We start from the raw sequence: 27501 nt of genomic DNA, 5'->3' as shown, positions 1-27501 counted from the left end.
TACAGAGGGCATTCACCAGTATGTTGCCTGGAATGGAAAGTTATGAGGAGAGACTGGATAAACTGGGTTTGTTTTCCCTGGAAGCTGTAGGTGGGAATCTGGATGAGATATATAAAATTGAGAGGCATAGGTAGGGTACATTGTGAGAATATTTTCCCAGTGGCAGATGTGTTGAAGACCAGAGGACACAACTTTAAGACGAGGAGTAAGTGGTTTAAAGGAGATCTGAGAATATACTTTTCACCTAGAAAATGGTAGAAATATGAAACATGCTGATTGATGGAGTGAAGGAGGCTACCTTTGCGTCTGTGTGAACACTTAAAATGCTGAAGTAATGTATAAATAAATGGGATTACTATAATTTCTTAGAGCATCCCTACCACGTCAATGCTGACCAAGTCGTACTGCATAGAAACACAACACAGGAGAGGTGGTTCATGATGCCTGCACTGGCTCTGAGAATGCAATCTAACTTGTCAGACTGCCAAATCTTCACCCTTCCTAGTACTTGTCCAGTTTTCCTTTGATGTCTATTAAAGGTGCTTTCGCGATCCTTTCAACTGGTATATTCAATGCTTTAAAAATGTTCTCCTGTTGCAATTTATTTTGCCAAGTCTGCAGTTGGAAGCAATTTATTCTTTTCTCCTCTGCTAAAATCCTTTTGTCTGCTTGTGATATTTATACTTTATGGAGAACAGGTTTCTCTAATCCCTTCACCATACCTGTTGATCTTTTATGATCTTCACTGAAACCTTTGCATTTTTCTGAATGTGTGATGTCTAGACTTTGCACCCAGATAAGGCCTCACTAGCGTTTATTGAGTTTTATTACAGTATTCTTTGTTTTTTGCACACTGCCTTGATTTATAAAGCCAAGAATTATTTTGATAGCTGTCTCAACTTTCTGTGCTATCTACAAAGACTCATTGACATACATTGCATCCTTCCCTGTCACCTGTTCCAATGTTGACTCTTAACAAATTTGACTACTTCAATATAAAGTTATACATTCTTCCTACCAAAATACATCAGTTTTTCCTGTTGAATTTTATGACGTGCAGATCCATTTTACCAGTCTCTTACCTCCCCAGAGGTTGTTATTATCTTCACTACTTACTGAATTTGAGTGTTTTGCCGTCTGCAAATGCTGAAATTATGCATTAAGTATCCAAGTCCATATTGTTAATATATATCAAAAGAGCAGTGTTTCCAACATTATGAGCACATTTTTGACTTGCCCAGCATGACTCTTGCTTTTAGTTTTCCATAGCCAGATGTGTCCATACAGCCGGTTCACACTTCATGGTTCTTCATTTTACACAAGGGCATATCTGGAACTGTATCAAATGCCTCTTGAAAGGCTATAATGTATTTCAACAGAGCCACCCTCGTCAGCACCCTCTGTTACTTAAAGAATTGTCATATAAGTGAGACGATTTGCCCTTAACAATTCTGCCCTGGCTCTTGTTTATTAGTACAGACTTTTCCAAGTGACAATTTATTTTCTGTGGATTATTGTCTCAAACTCTTTGAACAGTTGTCTTGTCATGAATATTGTAACGCTGCTTAAAAGGGTGCAAGCATTGTAAAATTCTCCTGTGATTATTACTTAACCTATTTTTCTAGTCAACCATTAGGAAAATGAGGGATTTCTTATAGAAACATATAAAATTATGAAGGAATAAATAAGATAGCAGTAGAGAAGATGTTTCCACTGGCAAGTGAAACTAGGACAAGAGGGCATAACCTCAAAGATTAGGGGGAGCAGATTTAGGACCGACTTGAGAAGGAACTTTTTCACCCAAAAGATTGTGAATCTATGGAATTCCCTACCCAGTGAAGTGGTTGAAGCTTCCGCGGTAAATGTTTTTAAAGCTAAGAGAGATTATTGTTTGAACGGTAAAGGAATTAAGGGTAATGGTGAGAAGGAGAGCTGAGGCCATGGAGTGGCTTCGAAGGGCCAGGTGGCCTACTCTTGCTCCTCGTTTTTAGCGATGCTCCTGTATAGAGATGTTGTTACACATCTCTGAAGCAGATGGGCCTTGAACTGTGCCCTCCTGGTTATGGGGTAGGAACGTTACCTCTGCCACAAGAGAGCCCCTAACCTCCATTCAAAAGAGAAACAATTTGAAGCAATAAATTGATAGCAAAAACATGTAATTAATAGAAATGACCAAGCAGCCGAGCTAATCAATTTAAAAAAAACTTTTGCCATCTTATTTAAACTCAGTGGCTTAGTGATTAGCACTGCTATCCCACAGTGCCAGAGACCCGGGTCCTTGGGTGACAGTGTAATGTTTGCACGTTCTCTGTGTGTCTGTGTGGGTTGCTGCAGTTTCCTCCTACAGTCCAAATGATTGAATTTTTTGAAGAAGTGATTAAGAACATGGATGAAGGTAGAGTGGTAGACGTTGTCTCCAAGGTCTTTAGCAAGGCCTTCGGCAAGGTTTCACATGGTAGACTAATGGTAGGTTAGATCACTTGGGATCCAGGGAGAGCTAGCAAGTTGATCAGAAAATTGGCTTGATGATAGGAGATGGTGGTAGAAGGTGATTGATCATACTGGAGACCTGTGACCAGCAGTGTGCTGGTGGTTCGTCATTTGTATAAATGTTTCAGATTCATGTAGCGCAGAAAAAGCCATTTGGCCCATCAAGTCTGCGCTGACGTAACTGCCACTAAAAGTATGCTAATCCAATTTCCTACACTTGTCCCATATCTTTGAATGTTATGATATTGCAAGTGCTCATCCAAATATTTTTAAATGTCATAAGGTTTCCAGCCTCCATTACTTTCCCAGGCAACGCAGTCCTGATCTCCAGCCGCTGAGGGAAAGGTTTTTTTCCCCCAGTTCATCTGAATCTCCTGCCCCTTACTCGAAAGTCATAGCCTCTTGTGACTGACTCCTCGACCAAGAGGAACAGCTGTTCTTTATTCATCCTGTTCATACCCATTGTAATCTTGTACACTTCAATAATGTCCTCCCTTCGTCTTCTCCTTTTTAGAGAAAACAAATCAAGCCTATCTAATCTCTCCTTATAGCTCAATTGTTCCATTCCGGGCAACAGCCTTTTAGTACTATCATACCCTATAGTGAAGTGAGCAGAACTCCAGCTGTGGCCAATTCAGTGCTTTGTTCAATTCCATCCTTATCTCCTTGCTCTTACATTGTATGCCACAACTGAAAGCGTCCTATATGACGCCTTAATTCTGCCAGGATGTGAGAATAATTGTCCCAAGGTGCAATATGCTCCCCAGTGTCCTGCTATTCATTAAATACACCCCCATCTTATTTATTCTTCCAATGTGCATCATCTTACTCTTATCAGGGTTAACTACCGTCTGCCCATCTGACCAACCTGCTTTTTCGTAACCTACAACCAGCGACTCTGTTGTTAAACACTGTACCAATCATGGTGTCATTTGCAAAATTTTCTTAACATTCCTACAACATTTTTATCTGCATCATTTATGTATATAACAAATAATAAGGTTTCCAGTGGGAATGTCCATGAGTTACGTTTTATGCAATTAACCATTATATCTTTGGGATGTGCAATAGGACTTCTGAACATTTCATTTTCTTCCAGACCTCACCATCTTTTTATTAGCTAAACGGTGGGTCAGTGATTACCACTGTTGCCTCACAGTGCCAGGGACCCACGTTCAGTTTCACCCTCTGGCAACTGTTTATATGTTCTCCCCATGTCTGCATGACCTTCTGCCGGGTCATCTAGTTTCCTCCCACAGTCCATAGATGTGGTTAGGTGCATTAGCCATAGGAAATGTAGGGTTACAGGGAAAGGTAGGGAGATGGGTCTGGGTGGGATGCTGTTTGGAGGGTCAATGTGGACTTGTTGGGCCGAATAGCCTGTTTCCTGTAGGAATTCTGAGATTCTCTGTCCCATTACAAAGTTTCTGTTCCATTTCACTAAGTTTCCCTTAATTGCATGTTCTTTAACAGTCTCAAGTGGGACTTTATCAAAGGTTTTGCTGAAGTCCATATAAACTACATCAGCTGAACTTCCCTCATCACATTTTCAAAAAATTCTAATAAGTTTGTTCACTATGACCTCCCTCTGACAAAGCTATGCTGACTATCCCTAATTGACCTATTGCCTTTCCAAGTAGGTATTAATTATCTCCTTCAGAATTTTCTCCAATAGTTTCCCTATGCAAAGCTAACCAGTCTCTAATTCCCTGGTTCATCTCTACCACCATTCTTGAAAAGTGAAACCACATTTGCCTTCCTTCAGTTCTCTGGTATATCCTCCGTGGCCAGAGTCGTGGAGTTGTACAACATGGAAATAGACTCTTTATCCAACTTTTCCATACCGACCAGATATCCCAAATTAATTTTAATTCTGTTTGCCAGCATTTGGCTCATATACCTCTAAACCCTTCCTCTTTATGTACCCAGATGTTTTTTAAATGTTGTAATTGTACCAGCCTCCTCCACTTTCTCTGGCAGCTTATTCCATAGACACGCCACCCTCTACACAAAAAAGTTACCCCTTAGATCCCTTTTAAATCTTTCTCCTCTCACCTTAAACCTGAGCCGAATTTAAAAATGTGTCCCTGCAATTTCCTGCCTTGCCTCCGTTAGCAAACTGGGATGCAGTTCATCTGGGCCAGAGGATTTGTCTTTTTATTTAAGCCCATCAGAGCCTTCAGTACCTCCCTATTTCCTATGTCCAGAGGTTACAACCATTTGAGGTCCTGCTTTTTAATCTACTGCCTAGCTCCCAGAATTCTTGATGCAAGACCTCATTCCATACCTTGCCCATATTTTTGGTACTAAAATATACTACGATCTCTTAACTCATCGCCCTCCCCTTTTAGGATGACCTGCAGCCGTTCAGTGACATCCCTGACACTTGCACCAGGGAGGCAACATATCTTGGAGTCACATCTTCAGCCGCAGAAGCATCTGTCTGCTTTCCTAATGAAAGAATCCCCTTATCTGTATTGGCTTTCCTTTCTTCTCCTCTTCCTCATTGCTACTGTCGCGTGTGGACAGTTAAGCCATTCTGGTGCTAGAAACCTTGACTGTAACTGCATTCCTTTGAGGTACCAGCATCCTCATCAGCTTCCAAAATGAAATACCAGTTAGTGAGTGGGACCCCAGGGGATTCCAATACCTGCCTGTTCTTTCTGGACAATCTGATGGTCACCCATTCCCTCCTTTCCTGTAGTCAATTGAGCTGCATTGTGGTCACCTCTCTAAAATTGCTAACCATGTAACTCCGCTTCATAGATATGCAACAGCGTCTCTAGCTGCTGCTCAAACTCCAAGACCAGTACTTTCAGCTTCTGCAGCTGGGAGGATCATCTGCGATCATTGCAGTGTGCAGGACTCTCCACATAAGACATGCCACACATTCGGCTTGACTGACCTCTCCTGACATCTTTTAAACTTATAATTAATGCCTTAGACAAGAATAACTTTTATTTTGTTAGACTTCCTAATCCATCACTAAGGTTATGAAAAGATAAATTGTGATTAAGTTCCCATTGTAACTGTCCAGTAGCTGTTAGATGTCCAGGACACACCAATTCTTTCTCACCTTTTGATGTTGTGATGTCTACAGAAGCAGCACTGAGGATTCCTGCTTTATCTGCACCACACTAGATTTATAGCCTTACAGGTTACTGTGTACCCCCCGCCCTCCCAGCTACTGCAGGGTTTCCCGACTGCTGCTCCAACCCAAGTGCCCTGTGAAGATTTGAATGAAAATATAAGGCATGGTTAGTAAGTTTGCAGACGACACCAAAATTGGTGGGAAGTGGACAGCGAAGAAGTTTATCTCAACAGAGTGACATTTTCATCAACTGGGTCAGGAGGTCAAGGATTGGCAGATGGAGTTTAATTCAGTCGAATGGAAGGAGTTGTATTTTGGTAAGACAAACAAGGGCAGGGCTCTGGGGAATGTTGTTGAACAGAGACCTAGGGGTCCAGGTACATAGTTTCATGGAAGCTGCATCACTGACAAGGTGGTGAAGGAGTTTGACTGACGAAGGCAAGCATGTCAGAGTACTGAGTCCAGGAGTCAGAATGCCATGTTACAGCTGTTAGGCCATATTTGGAATAATGTATGCAATTTTAGTAGCTCTGCAATTAGAAGAATGTTATGAGACTGGAAAGAATACAAGAGAGATTTACAAGATGTTACCAAGACTGAAATGTTTAAGTTATAAGGAGAGAATGGATTGGGTGGGACTTTTTCCCCTAAAGCATAAGAGGCTGAAGTTTAAAGAGGTTTATAAAGTCATAAGGCACCAAACTCTTTCCCCAAGGATTGGGGAGTTCAAAATTAGAGGCATAGGTTTAATGTGAAAGGGGGAAAGACTTGAAAGAGGGGCAATTTTTTCTGACAGGTGATGCATATATGGAATGAGCTGCTAGAGGAAGTGGTGGAGACGAGTACAACTACAGTATTTAAAAGACATTTAGACAAATACATGGATAGGAAAGGTTTAGAGGGATGCCAAATACTGGCAAATGGAACTAGTTCAGTTTGGGAAACCTGGTTGACTTAGACAAGTTGGGCTGAGGGGCCTGTGACATTTGGTGACCAGAACTGAACACAGCCCTCCAGTCATTGCTTAACATGAACTTTACATAGACTCATCCTTACTATGTAAAAACAATGACTGCAGAGTTTGGATTAGTGGTACTGGAAGATCACAGCAGTTCAGACAGCATCTGAGGAGCATCCATACTATGTCTTTGTTTGTGCTACTGTTATGAAGTTCAAGTTCCCTTGTGCTTTACCAAAGATATATGCATCCTCAGATCTTTTTTCACTCCACTCTTTAAAGCTCACCTTGAAGACTTCCCTTCCTTTCTGCCAAATGTGTGATCTCACATTTCTTTGTATTAAATTCTGTCTACCCATTCTGCAAGCTGTTGCAGTGCAATTATTGGTATCATCCTCATTGTGAGCCAGATCTCCAAAGTTTGGGATCATCAAAAAATGTTGTGCAGTGAGACGTGGGGAACAGCAATGACTACCATCTCACAGTTAAAAAATGTAATTATTTACTATCAACCAATTATAATCTCCTATTCCATCAGGCAATATTTTATCTAAACTAATACTGACAAATTTCTGTGAACCATAATTTTGTAATACTTTCCATAAAATTCATATAGACAGCAGCTGCTACTTCCCCTTTAGCAATCTTTACTTGTGGGCGGCATGATGGCACAGTGGTTAGCACTGCTGCCTCACAGCACCAGAGACCCGGGTTCAATTCCCGCCTCAGGCGACTGACTGTGGAGTTTGCACATTCTCCCCGTGTCTGCATGGGTTTCCTCCAGGTGCTCCGGTTCCCTCCCACAGTCCAAAGATGTGCAGGTTAGGTGAATTGGCCATGCTAAATTGCCTGTAGTGTTAGGTTAGGGGTATGGGTGGGTTGCGCTTCGGTGGGTCAGTGTGGACTTGTTGGGCCGAAGGGCCTGTTTCCACACTGTAAGTAATCTTATCTAATCTAATCTTTACTGTTATTTCTTCAAAGAAATTCAATTTGATTAAGCAAGTATGGTTTTCTGTATTTTTATAAATATGTGCTGGCTCTCCTTTGTTAACTCAAATTTCTCCAAATGTTTGTTTTTCTTTCCCTGCTTATTGTTTAGAAAGTTCTACTAAAAATGTGCTGAAAGTGACCTCTTATCCTATTGTAAATTTGCTGAAATTGAAATGCCTGGTGTTTCAAATTGCATTTGTGTAAAATTGTCTGGCACTGTTTTATTAAAACAGTCTATTTAAAGCTATTGGATAATTTTTATTTGGCCACGAGGAAATACACACATGTCTATGAAATAACAACAAAACAGTTACATACTAAGCTAACACCTATCGCAATTTATTTTGATAAGGGAAGTGATAAGTTTTTGAAGTGAGTATAAAATTTATCCTTGATAATGCTTTAAAAATTGAGAAATCGTTAGTCCATTTTAATTAAGTAAATATTGTTTTATATTTTCTTTTGCGTTTATGTCAGAGGGTATTATTGCTTTTGCTTGGGAACCAAATGGAAGTAAATTTGCTGTGCTACATGGAGAGACACCCAGAATATCAGTATCTTTCTACCATGTAAAGAATAATGGCAAGATTGAACTCATCAGTAAGTAACTCCCCTTTGGATTTTTTTGTGATCGTATGGTTTCTTGTGTTGGTTAATCCAGCAAGTATTGGTTTTTCCTGCACCTATCCTGCATCTCATAATTTTATGAAAGTCTCTTATTATCACCACCACCACCACCCTCAGTTTTTGAGAAAATATAAACTGTCACCTGCTTGTTAGTATTACACCACAAAACTTGAATGTGAATTATAATCACACGTGTTTTGTTGTTAGACAGCAGCCAAACCATGACGCAACCATCTGAAAAAAGGTTTTAATCTAAATCCGAGTTGCTGAAGCAACCTCACTTTGTAAAATGGGACACAACTCGAATTTGCTCAGCATTATCCATTCCTTAACTTCATTTTTCTTCCTGCAGAAGTGTCCCATGGCATTTCTGTAACGACTGAGTGCCTATTAATGTTGAACATTTTGTGTTAAATAAATGCAATTCCAGTCATCGCTACTGCCTTTCCTGATACGTCTATACCCTCTGTTCTAGTATCGTCCTTCTTTATACTTTCTCCAGTGTTTCTATATCCTTTTCACATTGTGGATACTCACCGAGGTTCTATGCGTGATTAACAAAGACTTGATCATTCAGGGAATCGAGGGTTATGGGAGAAAAGGCAGGAAAGTGGACTTGTTGGATCGGCCATTGTCCTATTGAACAGTGGAGCAGACACCAGGAGACAAATGGCCTAGATAGTCATACAGCATGGAAACAGACACTTTAGTCCAACCAGTTCATGCTGAACATAATCCCAACCTAAGCTAGTCCCACTCTGCCTGCTCCTGTCACAAATCCCTCCAAACCTTTCCTATTCATATACTTATCCAATTGTCTGGAAAATGTTGTAGTTGTACTCTCATCCACCATTTCCTCAGGAAGCTCATTCTAGGCGTGAACCAGTCTTTTAAAAAGAAAATTGCCCTCGTGCCTTTTTTAAATCTCTCCTGTCTCCTTAAAAATTGTCCTCTAGTCTTGAAATTTCCCATCCATTAACTCTTTCTATATTACTTGTGATTTTATCAACTTCTTTGAAGGTCACCTCTCAACCACCACCTCTCCAGTCGAAAAAGTCTAGCCTATCCAGCCTTTCTTTATAATTCAAACTTTCTGTTCAAAGCAGCATCTTGGTAAATCTCTTCTGAACCCCCTCCAGTTTAACAATCCCCTTCCTATAACTAGGCGACCAGAAGAGGCCTCATCCATCTCCTATACAACCTCAATATGACTCTTCCCAACTCCTATACTCAAAGGACTGAGCAATGAAGGCAAGTGCCCCAAACACCTTTTTTAGATTAGCCTATCTACTACTATTCCTGTTTCTATGGTCTTCCCAGGGTCATGGCCAGTATTTTTCCCACAGTCAGCATTGTTAAATAAACCTATCTGGTCACTTTTGCGTTATTGTAACGGGAGTGTGTTGTGTACAAATTACCTGTCACGTCCTGCATTACAATATTGATATATCTCCAATATGTGTAATTGTGAAGCATTTTGAGATGTTCAGTGACGATGAAAGGCACTTTAAAAGTAAAACATTTTACTTCACCGTCGTTTACTTAATTTGCCTGACCAAAAAAACGTGGTTACCTCTGGGCTTGATGTTTGAAATCTGGTGTAAAACATTTTCCTTTGGAGCCTGCACCCACACTGCTTTTCCTACGAAGAAGGAAAGCAAGAAGTCCAAAGACGAGCAAAACGCACATATATCAACCATATACAGGAGCCTACACATGTTTGACAACATGATTGGTTGCTTTTTTTAACAGATGTGTTAATCTTCTGTGGTTGTGCCATAGAACTGTTGGTATTTGTTAGAACAGCTGTGTTTACTGCAGTTAGTTAACTGTCCTAATCATTGCTGCAGTCATTTGTTTATGTTAGGGAAAAAACAAATTAGGTAAGGATAGTAAATTAATAGTTACTTCAATCTTTGGTGGAGGAATTGACGTCCTCTTGTTTATTTTCTTCATAGAAATGTTTGATAAGCAACAAGCTAACAGTATCTTTTGGAGTCCACAAGGACAATTTGTGGTATTGGCTGGTCTAAGGAGGTGAGTGATGGTGCGGTATTTAATGTGAGACATTCAGAACACATCTGTTGTTCCTGGTAAGTTGAATTTCTCTAAATGGGTATTATCATAACATTGAGATTCAAAGTTTTGTGAGAAGATTTGTAGCTCGGGTGCTCGTTGTTGTGGTTCTGTTCGCCGAGCTGGGAATTTGTGTTGCAGACGTTTCGTCCCCTGTCTAGGTGACATCCTCAGTGCTTGGGAGCCTCCTGTGAAGCGCCTCTGTGATGTTTCCTCCGGCATTTATAGTGGTTTGTATCTGCCGCTTCCGGTTGTCAGTTCCAGCTGTCCGCTGCAGTGGCCAGTAAATTGGGTCCAGGTCGATGTGCATGTTGATTGAATCTGTGGATGAGTGCCATGCCTCTGGCAACCTCTCGGAATTCCCTGGCTGTTCTCTGTTTGGCTTGTCCTATAATAGTAGTGTTGTCCCAGTCGAACTCTTGTTGCTTGTCATCTGTGTGTGTGGCTACTAAGGATAGCTGGTCGTGTTGTTTCATGGCTAGTTGGTGTTCATGAATGTAGATCATTGGCTGTCTTCCTGTTTGTCCTATGTAGTGTTTTGTGCAGTCCTTGCATGAGATTTTGTACACTACATTGGTTTTGCTCATGCTGGATATCGGGTCCTTTGTCCTGGTGAGTTGTTGTCTGAGAGTGGCTGTTGGTTTGTGTGCTGTTATGAGTCCTAGTGGTTGCAGTAGCAAAACCAACATAATGTACAAAATCCCATGTAAGAGCTGCACAAAACACTACATAGGACAAACGGGAAGACAGCTAACGATCCGCATCCATGAACACCAACTAGCCACGAAACAACACGTCCAGCTATCCTTCGTCGCCACGCACGCAGATGACAAGCAACATGAGTTCAACTGGGACAACACTACTATTATAGAACAAGCCAAACAGAGAACAGCCAGGGAATTCCTAGAGGCATGGCACTCATCCACAGATTCAATCAACATGCACATTGACCTGGACCCAATATAGGCGGCCACTGCAACGGACAGCTGGAACTGACAACCGGAAGTGGCAGATACAAACCACTATAAATGCCGGAGGAAACATCACAGAAGCGCTTCACAGGAGGCTCCCAAGCACTGAGGATGTCACCTAGACAGGGGACGAAACGTCTGCAACACAAATTCCCAGCTCGGCGAACACAACCACAACAACATTGAGATGTCTGCGAGGAAGAGAAATGATGACTGGAAGAAATTACTGAAGTGAATGATAAACATTCTGAACTGTAGTTTATTTTGTCAGATATGATGCAAACATAACTTCCCGCAGTCACCCGTAAGGTAAAAATACTGATTTAATGAGTTTTAACTGACAATAATGGTTAGATAAAAATTAAGGCGGCTGTAATTCAAAAATGGCCCAAAAGGATCTGCCGGTTTTTGAGAACGAGAAAAACGTGCTCATGATGGTGGCTGATTTTTGTTTGCTCAATACCTATTTTCACACAATGCAACAGTCAATGGAGAAAACTATAGGAAGAAGTTATTCTTGTTTTGTTTCACGACCCCGACAACTATTCACTTATTTGTGTATATTCCTGTAGCATTCTCAATTCTGATTTGTGTTATTCACTTTGAAAGTTTGTCAAGATTCCTATCAACCAATGAAAAAGGTTGATGTGGACACTAACCAGTCTAAGTTGATATATTCTTTTTTTCATGAAAGGGTAGTTTGCATTTATCAGGATCTATCAAGACCTCATAGCATCACAAAGTGTTGTATAGCCAGTGGAATACTTTTGAAGTGTTTTTGTTTGTAGTGTAGGAAAATACGATAGATGTAGCTTTGGTGCATAAAGGTCTGGGGCCAGTTCTTTTTTTCTAGACTTGATTTTGATTTTTAATTTAAGGCTGCTTTTTTATTTTCACCCCTTTTACATTCAGACTCATTTACTGGGTAAAGCAGTCTCTTTCAAAATATCTTCTGCATTTCTGTTGATATAAGACATATTTGGGATTCAAAAGGAGAATAAGAAGAGTTCATTAATACCTTCAATAAAATTAAATTTACATGAATTTGAAGTGACAACACAAACAGCATTGATTTCGCACACACCTCTTTGTAGATAGCTGGCACGCATTCATGCACTCATACAGGAATAACCCTAAATAACCACCTCTGGACTCGTAAAAGTCACAGTCCATGCATTTCCTTTCCACAAGCATAATGCTGAAACATTTTAATCAGACACTTCCAACCCTTTTACGAGATCTCAGATGTCAAAACAATTTACACAGCATTCATTACATTAGCATGCTGTACATCTTTCTCTAATAAGAATTCGTGAATGTCTGTTGTGTTAAACTAAAGGTTTTACGTTCATTTCAAGGAATTCATTATCTCTGATTTCAGGTATTCCTGTCTTCCAGTTAACTGAATAGTCCTTTATTGAGACATGTAAACTGTTTTCCTTACAGCTACTTCTCTTCCCCTTTGCAATTTTGTTCTCCCCCTTTTGAATTGCCCTTTGAGAGAAAAAAACAAACACCAAAGCAATTTATTTCCCTCCCCAGACCTTGCTTGTTGCTGCCACTTGCTTGCCTAATGTTCATGGTTCTTCCAAGCTGTTTCTTTTCCACACTTACTGGCTTATAGGCTCACCAGTGAATTTTCCCTGACTGGTCATCACATTTTGCTTTCTGAGGTCCTTCTAGTATGAATGTACCTAGATGGGTGAAAGTGAACATATAAACTTAGTAATAGTAATTATAATGTTAGGATGTGAATATCTTGTTCTAAAATTAAAATATTCTGAATCTGTAGCATGAATGGTGCTTTGGCATTTTACGACACATCAGATTGCACGCTGATGAATGTAGCTGAGCATTATATGGCTTCTGATGTTGAATGGGACCCAACAGGACGATATGTAGTAACTTCAGTGTCATGGTGGAGTCACAAGGTAAGGTTAATATACTTTGCTCAATATCAGGATTCCAAATTTCTATTAGACTGGGATGAAGTTAGCAACCGGGCTAATCTCTTTGCATTTATTACATTTCAAGTCCTAAATCTTTACCCATCAAGCCTAGGAAAGCCTGTTCAATTCTGAACAGTGAATAATACTTTCATCATTCTTCTACAGCGCATCCTGTAGAAACATGATGCAAAATTGTGTTTTCAAACTGCCATGGGGTCACATTGTACTCTTCCCCATAAAGTAACATGGATCAAGATCCTGAGAAGTGTTTCTCTTCACAATGGGGATGGGCGAGGAACTGATGGCTTTGACTACTCACAATCCTATAATGTGTGCAGTTTGAAAGTTGTATCAGCAAAGGGCAGGGAACAAATATATTTGAGATAGCCAGAAAAGGAACAAAAACAGAAATTGCCAGAAAGATTCTGCAGGTCTGACAATATTTATGGGGAGAAAATAGACCTGCTGAGTTTCTCCAGTCCTTTGTTTTTGTTTCAGATCTCCAGCATCTGCAGTTTTGTTTTATTTTAGTGTTTGAAAGGATAGGTATTCCATACTACCTGGAATAAACGTGTTTCTGTCTGCTTGTGTTTTATGTATGTGTTAGGTGGATAATGCATACTGGATGTGGACTTTCCAAGGACGTCTCCTACAGAAAAATACCAAGGATCGCTTCTGCCAACTACTGTGGAGACCAAGACCACCAACCCTGCTCTCACAGGATCAGCTCAAGGTGTGTCACCAATACTTGTTTGTACAAAATAGGACTAAAAGGTTCCTATTTAGCATGTTATACTACTTCAAAATTCCAAATATTTGTTTCTCATGAAAATACAAATATCTTGCTGATATTTTACCTTCATTCTGGGTTTAATTTGTGGTGTTAGGAAATATTTTTCATATAGTGGCATAGAAACAGACCCTTTGGTCCAACTCGTTCATGCCAACCAGATATCCTGAATTATTTTAGTCCCATTTGCCAATACTTGGCCTATATCCCTCTAAGCATCAAAGGAGAAGGAGAATCGATGTTTCGGGCATAAGCCCTTCTTCAGGAATGAGGAGGGTGTGCCAAGCAGGCTAAGATAAAAGGTAGGGGGGGGGGAGGGACTTGGGGGAGGGGCATTGGGAATGCGATGGGTGGAAGGAGGTTAAGGTGAGGGTGATAGGCCGGAGAGGGGGGTGGGGCGGAGAGGTCGGGAAGAAGATTGCAGGTCAAGAAGGCGGTGCTGAGTCTGAGGGTTGGGACTGAGAAAAGGTGGGGGGGAGGGGAGAATGAGGAAGCTGGAGAAATCTGTATTCATCCCTTGTGATTGGAGGGTTCCTAGGTGGAAGATGAGTCATTCTTCCTCCAGGCGTCGTGTTGCCATGGTCTGGCGATGGAGGAGGCCAAGGACCTGCATGTCCTTGGCGGAGTGGGAGGGGGAATTAAAGTGTTCAGCCACGGGGCAGTTGGGTTGGTTGGTGCGGAGGTTAGGCGTGGGGGCGGGGATCGGCACAGGGGTGGGGTTAGGCAGGGGGGGGCGGAGATCACCTAACCCCGCCCCCACTCCCAGTTCCAGCCCCACACCAGGTCCTAGCTCCCAGCCCTGTCCTATTTTCACCATCCCTCCAGACCTCCCCCTCTCTGAGGATGAAAGATCAGTCCTCAGCAGAGGCCTCACCTTCATCCCCTACGGTCCCAGATTAACGAATTCAACACACAGCGAGACGTCGAACAATTCTTCCGCCGCCTTCGCCTCAGCGCCTATTTCTCCAACCAGGACTCCCGCCCACCCTCTGACGACCCCTTCTCCCGCCTCCAACACACCTCATCCATCTGGACACCCCGTGCTGGCCTCTTACCCACCCTCGATCTCTTCATAGCCAACTGCCGCTGTGACATTGACCGCCTCAACCTCTCTACCCCTCTCAGCCACTACAACTTCTCACCCACGGAACGTGCAGCCTTCCACTCCCTCCGCTCTAACCCCAACCTCACCATCAAACCGGCAGACAAGGGAGGCGCGGTGGTAGTTTGGCGTATCGATCTTTAAATTGCTGAGGCTAAACGCCAGCTTGTGGACACCACCTCCTACTGCCCCCCTGACCATGACCCCACCTCCCACCACAAAACCATCATCTACCAGACCATCCATAACCTCATCACCTCAGGGGATCTCCCATCCACCGCCTCCAACCTCATAGTCCCACGACCCGGTACCGCCCGTTTCTACCTCCTGCCCAAAATCCACAAACCTGACTGCCCCGGCCGACCGACCCATTGTCTCAGCCTGCTCCTGCCCCACCGAACTCATTCCTGCATACCTTGACACGGTCCTGTTTCCCTTAGTCCAAGAACTCCCCACCTACGTTCGGGACACACCCACACCCTCCACCTCCTCCATGATTTTCGCTTCCCCGGCCCCCAACGCCTTATCTTCACCATGGACATCCAGTCCCTATACACCTCCATCCCCCATCACAAAGGTCTCAAAGCCCTCCGCTTCTTCCTTTCCCGCCGAACCAACCAGTACCCTTCCACTGACACTCTCCTTCGACAGACTGAGCTGGTCCTCACTCTGAACAACTTCTCTTTCCAATCCTCCCACTTCCTCCAAACCAAAGGAGTAGCCATGGGCACCCGCATGGGCCCCAGCTATGCCTGCCTCTTCGTAGGTTATGTGGAACAGTCCATCTTCCGCAGCTACACTGGCACCACCCCCCACCTTTTCCTCCGTTACATTGATGACTGTATCGACGCTACCTCGTGCTCCCACGAGGAGGTTCAACAGTTCATCCACTTTACTAACACCTTCCACCCCGACCTCAAATTTACCTGGACTGTCTCAGACTCTTCCCTCCCCTTCCTAGACCTCTCCATCTCTATCTCGGACGACCGACTCAACACGGATGTATACTATAAACCAACTGACTCCCACAGCTACCTAGATTACACCTCTTCCCCTGTAAAAACGCCATCCCATATTCCCAATTCGCTGCATCTGCTCCCAGGAGGACCAATTCAATACCGAACAACCCAGATGGCCGCCTCCTTCAAAGACCACAATTTCCCCTCAGAAGTGGTTGACAATGCTCTCCACCGCATCTCCTCCACTTCCCGCTCCTCAGCCCTTGAGCCCCGCCCCTCTAATCGCCACCAGGACAGAACCCCACTATTCCTCACCTACCACCCCACCAACCTCCAGATACATCAGATCATCCTTCGTCATTTCCAACACCTCCAAATGGACCCCACCACCAGGGATATATTTCCCTCCCCTCCCCTATCAGCGTTCCGGAAAGACCACTCCCTCCACGACTCCCTCGTCAGATCCACACCCCCCACCAACCCAACCTCCATTCCCGGCACCTTCCCGTGCAACCGCAAAAAATGCAAAACTTGCGCCCACACCTCCCTCCTCACTTCCCTCCGAGGCCCCAAGGGATCCTTCGATATCCATCAGAAATTCACCTGCACCTCCACGCACATCATTTACTGCATCCGCTGCACTTGATGTGGTGTCCTATACATTGGGGAGACAGCCTGCCTACTTGCGGAACATTTCAAAGAACACCTCTGGGACCCCCGCACCAACCAACCTAACCGCCCCGTGGCTGAACACTTTAATTCCCCCTCCCACTCCGCCAAGGACATGCAGGTCCTTGGCCGCCTCCATTGCTAGACCATGGCAACGCGACGCCTGAAGGAAGAGTGACTCATCTTCCGCCTAGGAACCCTCCAACCACAAGGAATGAATACAGATTCCTCCAGCTTCCTTATTTCCCCTTCCCCCACCTTTTCTCAGTCCCAACCCTCAGACTCAGCATCACCTTCTTGACCTGCAGTCTTCTTCCTGACCTCTCCGCCCCCACTCCCTCTCCAGCCTATCACCCTCACCTTAACCTCCTTCCACCCATCAAATTCCCAACGCCCCTCCCCCAAGTCCCTCCTCCCTACCTTTTATCTTAGCCTGCTTGGCACACCACCCTCATTCCTGAAGAAGGGCTTATGCCCAAAATGTCGATTCTTCTTCTTCTTCTCCTTTTCCTTCTCCTTTGCTGCCTGACCTGCTGCGCTTTTCCAGCAACACACTTATAAGCTCTGATCCCCAGCATTTGCAGTCCTCACTTTCTCCATATCCCTCTAAACCTTTCCTATTCATATACCTATCCAGATGCCTTTTAAACCAGCCTCCTCCACTTCCTCAGGCAGCTCATTCCTTACATGCACCACCCTTTCTAAAAAGCTTCCCTGTTGGGTCCCTTTTAAGTTGTTTGCCTTTCCCCTTAAACCCATGCTCTGTAGTTCTGGACTCTTTCCCCACCCCAGGCAAAAGACCTTGTCTATTTACACTATCCTTGCCCGTCATGATTGTACAAACCTCTATAAGGTCATCCCTCAGCCTCTGACATTCCAGGGAAAAATTGCCCCAATGTACACAGCCTCTCCCTATAGCTCAAATCTTCTAACCTTGGCGATATCCTTGTAAATCTTTTCTGAACCCTTTCAAGTTTCATAACATCCTTCCGATAGGAGGGAGACCAGAGTTGCACACAATATTCCAACACTAGGTTAGATATTTTCTATACAACCTTTCTCGAGATGTTTATTTACATCTCCGCTGTGACTTGTAACTAGGGACAGAATAGGGCCCCTCAAAGATCAGCAAGGCAGCCAATGTGTGGAGCTGCAGGAGATGGGGAGATACTAAACGAGTATTTTGTATCTGTGTTTATTTGGAGAAGGACCTGGAAGTGGGTGGCACGGTGGCACAGTGGTTAGCACTGCTGCCTCACAGCGCCTGAGACCCGGGTTCAATTCCCGCCTCAGGCGACTGACTGTGTGGAGTTTGCACGTTCTCCCCGTGTCTGCGTGGGTTTCCTCCGGGTGCTCCGGTTTCCTCCCACAGTCCAAAGATGTGCAGGCCAGGTGAATTGGCCATGCTAAATTGCCCATAGTGTTAGGTAAGGGGTAAATGTAGATGTAGGGGTATGGGTGGGTTACGCTTCGGCGGGGCGGTGTGGACTTGTTGGGCCGAAGGGCCTGTTTCCACACTGTAAGTAATCTAATCTAATATAGAATGTGGGGAAATAAATGGTGACATCTTGAAAAAATGTCCAAATTACAGAGGTGGTGGTTCTGGATGTTTTGAAATGCATAAAAGTGGATAAATCTTCAGGACCTAATCAGGTGTACCCTAGAACTCTGGGAAGCTAGGGAAGTGATTGCTGGGTCCCTTGTTGAGATGCTTGTATCATCGATTGTCACTGATGAGGTGCCGGAAGGCTGGAGGTTGGCTAACGTGGTGCCACTATTTAAGAAAGGTTGTAAGGACAAGCCAGGGAACTATAGACTGGTGAGCCTGATGTCGGTGGTGAGACTGATTAGGGATAGTCAGCAGGATTGTGCGTGGGATATCATGTCTCGTGAACTTGGTTGAGTTTTTTGAAGTATCGAAGAGAATTGATGATGGCAGACCAGTAGTCTTGATCTATATGGACTTCATTGAGGCGTTCGACAAGGTTCCTCGTGGGAAACTGGTGAGCAAGCTTAGATCTCATGGAATACGGGGAGAATTAGGCATTTGCAGACTGGCTTGATAGAAGACAGAGGGTGGTGGTGGAGGGTTGCTTTTCAGACTGGAGGCCTGTGATCAGTAGTGTGCCACAAGGATTGGTGCTGGGTCCACTGGTTTTCGTCACTTTTATATAAATGATTTGGATGTGAAAATAGGAAGTATAGTTAGTAAGTTTGCAGATGACACCAACGTTGGAGGTGTAGTGGACAGCGAAGAAGTACAATGGGATCTTGATCAATGGGCTGAGTGACAGATGGAATTTAATTTAGTTAGATGTGAGTTGCTGCACTTTGGAAAAGCAAATCAAAGCAGGGCATAACACTTCATGTTAAGATCCTGAGGAGTGTTGCTGAATAAAGAGACCTTGGAGTGCAGATTCATAGTCCCTTGAAAGTAGTGTCGCAGGTAGATAGTGAAGAAGGCTTTCCTTTATTGGTCAATGCATTGAGCATAGGAGTTGGGAGGTCATGTTACGGCTGTACAGCACATTGGTTCGGCCACTTTTGGAATATTGTGTACAATCCTGGTCTCCTACCTATCGGATAGGTGTTGTGAAACTTGGGTTCAGAAAAGATTTACAAGGATGTTGCCAGGGTTGGAGGATTTGAGCTATAGGGAGGGGACAAATAGGCTGCGGCTGTTTTCCATGGAATGTTGGAGGTTAAGGGATCACCTTATAGAGGTGTATAAAATCATGACTATGTTCTAGCATTGAATGTATTTTAGGCTGGGATGGAGAAATGGTCAGTATGCTTCCAAAACCAATGGATGGGAGAGTGGGCAGGAAAGTGAAGTTGATTCCCAAAATCAGCCTTTATCATTAATAATAGTGGAGCAGGCTTGATGTGTGGCCTGACCCCATCTGTGTTCCTGTGTTTGAGTAATTCCTGTTGTGCTAATTTTGTTTAAATAACACCTTTATACTATAATTAGAATTAATTTCTGTTTTTAAAATAGCTTTCTCCAGTTGGTCAAGAGTCATGTAGGCAAACTATAATTTGCAAGTAGTAATTTTGGCCTTAAATTCCAGGTTGTATTATTTCCATTACATATTGTGAAATTTAAAAAATGCTTAGATAGAATTTAACAATGATTTGTGGGCGGCATGGTGGCACAGTGGTTAGCGCTGCTGCCTCACAGCGCCAGAGACCTGGGTTCAATTCCCACCTCGGGCAACTGTCTGTGTGGAGTTTGCACATTCTCCCCATGTCTGTGTGGGTTTCCTCCCACAATCCAAAAATGTGCAGGTCAGGTGAATTAGCTGCTAAATTGCCTGTAGTATTAGGTGAAGGGGTAAATGTAGGGAATGGCTCCGGGTGGGTTGCGTTTCGGTCGGCCAGTCGGTGTGGACTTGTTAGGCGGAAGGGCCTGCTTCCACACTGTAAGTAATCTAATCTAATCTAATCAAAATATATGCACACAGTGTTATAGTTGTACAATTATAACAACTCTTTCAGCATGATTTTAACTTTAACTAGGCTTGTATGACTTAAAATTGGGCTAAAACATGAATGTGTCATGATAAACAGTTAAGAATCTGTTACAAAAATGTCACCTTCTAAGTTATTTTCCCAAAAAAGTGTGGTTTTAGTCAAGAGAGTGTCCTACCTTCTATTCTAGTAAACGCTTTCCTTCAAAAATGTCACCTGTCTGCAATTTTAATTATTGTCAGACAATCTACTTTTTGTACCATTTTTCATTTGCTATTTGTGTCAATCTTATCAGTGTTTGGTACTACTTTAGAGACTCATTCTTTCCAAGAGGGGTTCTTAAGCCGAATGAGTGTTGGCAGGTTACTTAAGTGGGGACTCACAACTGAGCTTCATTCTGTCCTCTTTAGTGTCGCTAGGTTTTGTTGTTGGTTAGAGATCAAATGGAAGAGTTTTGCCCCGTAACATTAAGACATTCTTGAGTGTTTTTGTGGCGCCTTGGTAATCATAGAATCCCTCCAGTGTGGTTTATCATATCCACACTGACTGTTTGTTTGAACAGCATCCCACCCTCCTACCCTATCCCTGTAACCCTACATTTCCCATGGTTAATCCACCTAGCCTGCGCATCTTTGGACTGTGGGAACACTCTGAGAAAAACCACACAGACGTGGCAGAATGTGCAAACTACATGTGGACATTTGCCCAATAGTGCAGTTGAACTGGGTCCCTGACAGTGAGGCAGCAGTGCAATTATTGAGTGAATGTACTGCCCTAATGTCCCTAGCTCTGAGTCTGGAGGCTAGGTTGAAGTCCCATCTGCTTCAGAGGTATGTCATAACATGTTGGAACAGGTTGGTCAAAATATCTAAACAGTCTGGCTGTGTTCTCATTAGTTTGATGTAGGCTAGAAATTGAGTTTGTATCCGTTTATTTTGCTGCCTTTGTCAGCTGCAATAAAACATATTTAGAGTTAAAAATTTGAAAATGTTTTCTTAAAACATTTGCAATATTGTTTTCCATGCACAAGTAAGAATACTGGAAAAGCACAGCAGGTCAGGCAGCATCCGAGAAGCAGTCCTCACTTGCGCCTAGTAAAAACATTTCCTGCTCCTCGGATGCTGCCTGACCAGTACCACTCTAATCTAGACTCTGATCTACAGCATCTGCGTCCTCACTTTCGACAAATAAGAATGCATGTGGCATTGAAATAATTTGTTAATTGGTTAATGTTTACGTTTCATTTTCCCAGCAAATCAAAAAAGATTACAAGAAATACTCGAAAATATTTGAACAGAAAGATCGTTTAAGTCAGTCCAAGGCCTCCAAGGTGAGTAGACAGTTTTGTATAATCATTAAAAATTACAAATCCAAAAGTTAAATGCAATACTGGTAGGAGACATAACTTTTAAGAGGAAGTAGATCAAATTCCCAGAATGGAACTTGTATTCTAACAATTAAAAAAACAGTAAGTTACCTGTTAAAGGTGAAATGTAATAATTTCTTGAGAGTTTTTGTTTACTTAATGTTAGATTTAAAGATTAGTGTTGGAATTTAAGTGGGTACAAGAAAATGTTCTAATTCGGTATATGGATAAGAGAAGGTGCAAACTTGACCTACTTTTGGGAAACAAGACAGGGCAGGTGACTGAGGAGTCAGTGGGGGAGCATCTTTGGGCAAGTGACCATAATTCTATCAGTTTTAAAATAGTGATAGAAAAGGATAGATTGGATCTAAAAGTTGAAGTTCTAAATTAGAGGTAGGCAAATTCTGATGGTATTAGGCAAGGGCTCTCAAAAACTGATTTGGGGGTAGATGTTCGCATGTAAAGATACGGCTGGAAAATGGGAAGCCTTCAGAAATGAGATAACGAGAGTCCAGTGTCAGTATATTCCTGTAGGTGAAAGGGAAGGTAGGGAATGCTGAATGACTAAAGAAATTGAGGGTTTGGTTAAGAAAAAGAAGGAGGCATATGTCAGGTATAGACAGGATAGATCGTGAATCCTTAGAGTATAAAGTCAGTAGGAGTATGCTTGAGAGAGAAATCAGGAGGGCAAAAAGGGGACATGAGATAGCTTTGGCAAATAGGGTTAAGGAGAATCCAAAGGGATTTTATAAATATATTAAGGACAAAAGGGTAACTAGGGAGAGAATAGGGCCCCTCCAACGTCAGCAAGGCTATGTCCATGTCCAACTTTTTCATGCAGAGTGTATGGAATGAGTTGCCTGAGGAATTGGTGAAGGCTGGTACGATTACAGCATTTAAAAGGCTTCTAGATTGTTATGTGAACAGAAAGGGTTCAGACGGATATGGGCCATTTGTTGGCAAATGGGACTAGATTAGGTTAGGATGTCTCGTCTGCATGGACGAGTTGGATTGGAGGGCCTTTTTCTGTGTTGTACATCTCCTTTCCAATTTGTGATTTTAAATAGATGTCTGCAGCTAATCTTCTTGCATTTGATATAAGGAATCTTTCCAGGGACATCTATTTTGTTTTAAAAAGCTCCTCCTTTGGTCAGTTTCAGGATTTTTATTCTGTGGGGACCTTGTATGTCTCAAATGCCATTGATCCAAGCTTAATCTCAATGTTTTGACTTTAAGTCCAGTAGGAGCTAGTAACACTGTAGTTGTCATCAAATGTAAGCTCAAATCCTTAACCAAAAGGGAATTAAATATACGAAGATTTGCTCAATTAGTTTTTTTAGATTAGATTACTCAGTGTGGAAACAGGCCCTTCGGCCCAACAAGTCCACACCGTCCGGCCGAAGTGCAACCCACCCAGACCCATTTCCCTACATTTATCCCTTAACCTAACACTACAGGCAATTTAGTATGCCCAATTCACCTAACCTACACATTTTTGGTCTGTGGGACAAAACCGGAATGCCCGGAGGAAACCCACGCAGACACTGGGAGAATGTGCAAACTCCACACAGTCAGTCACCTGAGGTGGGAATTGAACCCAGGTCTCTGGTGCTGTGAGGCAGCAGTGTTAACCACTGTGCCACCATGCCGCCCACAAATTTTCCTCCTTCAGCTGCATTTTTTGTCAGAGAATTTAGAGAGACATGGCGGATGTTGAAATTAGGGATAGATCTTTAATTACTCTGGATCAAGTCGGCATAAGGAGAGAGGAAGTGTTGTGTATTCCAAAAGGTATTAAAGTGGACAAGTCTGCAGGATCTATCCCAGGTTACTGAGGGAAGCGAGAGAGGAAATAGATGCAGCCTTAACAGATATCTTTACAGCATCCTTGAAAACGGGGGAGGTCCAAGAGAACTGGAGAATTGCTAATGATGTCATCTTGTTGGAGAAGGCTAGCAGGGATAATCCAAAGTTTAAAAATCACAACACCAGGTTATAATCCAACAGGTTTAATTGGAAGCAATTGGTAGCCACCTGATGAAGGAGCAACGCTCTGAAAGCTAGTGTGCTTCCAATTAAACCTGTTGGACTATAAGCTGGTGTTGTGTGATTTTTAACTTTGTACACCCCAGTCCAACACCGGCATCTCCAAATCAGGGATAATCCAGATAATTATAGACCTGTGAGCCTGATGTCAGTGGTAGGGAAGCTACTGAAGAAGAAACTAACGAATAGGATATATAGCCATTTGGAAGAAAATGAGCTTATCAGTGTTAGGCAGCAGCATGGTTTTGTGCAGGAAAAGTCATGTCTTACAAGCCTAATAGAATTCTTTTTGAAGATGTGACAAAATTGATTGATGAGAGAAGGTATATAGATATCATATACGTGGACTTTAGTAAGGCATTTGATCAGGTTCCCCATGGTAGGCTGATGAAGGTGAAGTCGCATGGGGTCCAGGGTGTTCGAGCTAGATGGACAGAGAACTGGTTGGGCAACAAGAGTCAGAGATTAGTAGTGGAAGGGAGCTTCTCAAAATGGAGAACTGTGGTGTCCTACAGGAATCTGTGCTGGGACACTGTTGTTTGTGATGTACATAAATGATTTGGAGGAAGGTGTAGGTTGCCTCACTAGCAAGTTTGCAGATGTCAGTCAGATTGGTGGAGTAACAGTGAAGGGACTGTCAGAAGACAACAGAATATAGATAGATTGAAGAGTTGGGCAGAGAAATGGCAGGTGAAGTTCAATCCGGATAATTATGAAGTGGTGCATTTTGGAAGATGCAATTCCAGAGTGAACTGTACAGTAAATGGAAAAGTCCTGGGGAAACTTGATGTACAGAGAGATCTGGGTGTACAGGTCCATTGTTCCCTGAAGGTGGCAACGCAGGTCAATAGTCGTCAAGAATGCATACGGCATGCTTTCCTTCATCGGACAGGGTATTGAGTACAAGAGTTGGCAGGTCATGTTACAATTGTATAAGACTTTGGTTTGGAATACTGCGTATGGTTCTGGTCTCCACACTTACCAAAAGAATGTGGATGCTTTGGAGAGAGTGCAGAGGAGGTTCACCAAGATGTTGCCTTGTATGAAGGGTGCTAGCTATGAGCAGAGGTTGAGTAGATTTGGACTATTTTCATTGGAAAGAAGGTAGCTAAGGGGGGACCTGATTGACCCCTACAAAATCATGAGATATAGATAGGGTGGGAAGCAAGAAACTATTTTTTTCCCCCAGAGTGGAGGACTCAATTACTAGGGGTCACGAGTTCAAAGTGAGAGGGGAAAAGTTTCAGGGAGATGTACGTGAAAAGCTCTTTACGCAGAGGGTGATGGATGCCTGGAATGCGTTGCCAGTGGAGGTGATAGGGGCGGGAATGATAGCGTCATCTAAGATGTATGAATGGGCAGGGAGCAGAGGGATACAGATCCTTAGAGGATATGGGTCAGCACGGGCTTGGAAGGCCGAAGGACCTGTTCCTTTGCTGTTAATGTTCTTTGTTAAATCTGTCTTTCTGTCAATGATGCAAATATTAGCTTTGGCTAACAGTGGAAGACTGCTTTTATCAATCAGTCATCCATTCAGTACCTCCCAATTTCAATTTGAAGATGGATAACAGGCACCTGATCGGTTATCACTTGTGCTGCTCCTATCAGTCAGTTATTCTCAGCAGTTCTGGCAAAGTTCAAATTCTTAACGGAATGGTTGTAACTGAAAATTTGAAACTTCGGTTCATTTCCATTTTCCTGTGTTTAAAAAGTAAATGTATAATGGTTCTGATTAATCATCTTTAAGGAATTGGTAGATAAGCGACGCAAGATGATGGAAGAATTCCATAAATATCGTGAGAAGGCCATGCAGATTTATGCAGAGCAGAAACCCAAACGCCTGGAGCTACGAGGAGGTGATTTGCGTGTATTTAATTTTAATTGTTACCAGTTTAACCATACAGGCACATAAACCCCTGTAGATTGAGGCATAAGTCAACTTTTAAAGGTTCAAAAAATCCTTCCAGAAGTGAGGGTAAATCTCGACTTGTGTACCAAGTAAATATGTGAGCCATCAGTGTTGTTGCAGGATGACCCATTTCTATCTGTTGGTCGCTCTACACAGTCTGTGCTCTGTAGGCATGTCTTAAAAGTCTGGGCTTTATTTTGTCAATATGGGCCATGTTGTCTATTTAACCTCCATGTCTGGCTAATAAAGAAAAGTATAATCCCTAAAACCACATCTCTGAACTTAAAGCATTGAGGCCAATTATGTGTAAGCATAGCCTTTAAATACACATTTACAGATTTTTAAGATTTGTAGCTCAGGTTGATGATATGGATGTAAGTTAGCTCACTGAGCTGGATGGTTTGTTTTCAGATGTTTTGTCACCATGACTAGATAACATCATCAGTAAGAGTCTCTGGTGGCATATCCCGCCTCTCTACTTATAGGTCTTGGTTTCTTAAGGTGGCTGAATTTTCCTGCTTGTTTATCTAATGTGTTTTTTTTAACAGTTCTTGCATGATATTTTGTAAATGACTTTAGTTTTTCTTTAGATTCATTTGTCGCTGTTTTAGTGTGTTGGTAGGTTTGTGGACTACCATGATGTCAAGGGGTCTGAGTAGTCTGAAAGTCATTTCTGCTATGTCTTTGATGTGAGATAATGTAGTTTTTGTGTTGTTTCTGCTTGTTTGGGTTTGTTTCTGAGGAATCGGCGGATTGTGTATATTGGGTAACCACTTTTCTTGAAAGCATTGTTCGGTATTTTTCTTCTGTTTCTAGTTCTTGGGTTCTGCAGTGAGATGGAGCTCATTGAAATAATATCTTGATGCAGCTCCGTTTGTAGGTGTTGGGGTGATTGCTTCTGAAGTTAAGTATTTGGTCTGTTTGTTTTTCTGGAGACGCTGGTTTGCAGCTCTCCGTTAAATGTACGCTCAACTGTCATGTCTAGGAATGGGAGTCTGTTCTCTTTTGTGAATTTTATGCCTGTCAGGATATTGTTGGTGTTGTATGCTTCCTCTAATTTGTTCAGTTTTGTGATGACAAAGGTATCATCCACCTAGTGGACGCAAAGTTTGGGTTGGGTAGATAGGAGGGCTGCTTATTCGAGTCTCTGCATTACTGCTTCCACTGTTAAGCCCTGATATTGGTGATCCCATGGGTGTTCCATTGATTTGTAGGTTTTGTCATTGAATGTGAAGTGGATGATAAGACACAGGTCCATCACCTTGGAGATGTTGTCTTTGCTGATTAGGTTGGTGCTATCTGGTGTTTGTAGTCTTGGTTTTCCTCACAGTGACGCCAGTGTTTCTTTGGCCATGTCGTTGTTTATTGATGTGAAAAGTGCTGTAATGTCAAAGGAGACATTATTTCATCCTCCTTCTATCTTGGTGTTTTGGTGTTCAGGAATTCTTGTATGTTGAAGAGGATATGCCACCAGGATACACTAACACCTACTAGCCACCAAAAGACACAGCCCACTATCACTAGCTGCCATACATACAGACAAAGAAGGACACCACTTTGACTGGGACAACACACACCACCTAGGAGAGGTGAAACAAAGACACACATGCGAATTCCTAGAGGCTTGGCATTCTAACCAGAACTCCAACAATAAACACATCGATTTAGACCCCATCTACCTTCCCTTGAAAAGAAAACTGCCTTAAGAAATCAGACCTATAAATAGAGAGGCGGGACATACCACCAGCGCTTCACTTGAGACTCACTGATGATGTTACCTAGTCATGGTGATGAAATGTCTGAAAACAAATCTTCCAGCTCAGCAAGCCAACTTACATCCATTTACAGAGTACCTTTTGGTAATTTTATGGATGTAAAGAAATTAGGATTTCTAGGTAATGTTTGGAACCTTGGTCAAACATCTTGTTCAGATCATCTCAGTATTCTGTTTGGATACTGTATTAGATTAGATTAGATTAGATCTCTATATTGTGGAAACAGGCCCTTTGGCCCAACAAGTCCACCCTGACCCTCCGA

General features: G+C 42.7%; 1 protein-coding gene across 1 annotated transcript in view; it reads left to right on the top strand.

Annotated features, from left to right (window-relative positions):
* LOC140464443 (eukaryotic translation initiation factor 3 subunit B) overlaps window positions 1-27501 on the top strand; it is a 76492-nt gene that overhangs the window by 43735 nt on the left and 5256 nt on the right. Inside the window, exons 12-17 of the mRNA XM_072559498.1 lie at window positions 8007-8129; window positions 10115-10193; window positions 12996-13134; window positions 13760-13885; window positions 21396-21473; window positions 25303-25411. Of these exons, the coding sequence (XP_072415599.1) occupies window positions 8007-8129; window positions 10115-10193; window positions 12996-13134; window positions 13760-13885; window positions 21396-21473; window positions 25303-25411 (654 nt within the window). The remainder of the gene's footprint in view (window positions 1-8006; window positions 8130-10114; window positions 10194-12995; window positions 13135-13759; window positions 13886-21395; window positions 21474-25302; window positions 25412-27501) is intronic.

Source organism: Chiloscyllium punctatum, chromosome 40, assembly GCF_047496795.1.
Source record: "Chiloscyllium punctatum isolate Juve2018m chromosome 40, sChiPun1.3, whole genome shotgun sequence".
Taxonomy (NCBI): domain Eukaryota; kingdom Metazoa; phylum Chordata; class Chondrichthyes; order Orectolobiformes; family Hemiscylliidae; genus Chiloscyllium; species Chiloscyllium punctatum.
Note: the sequence above shows the minus strand (reverse complement) of the source record. Positions and strands in the feature narration are given on the sequence as shown.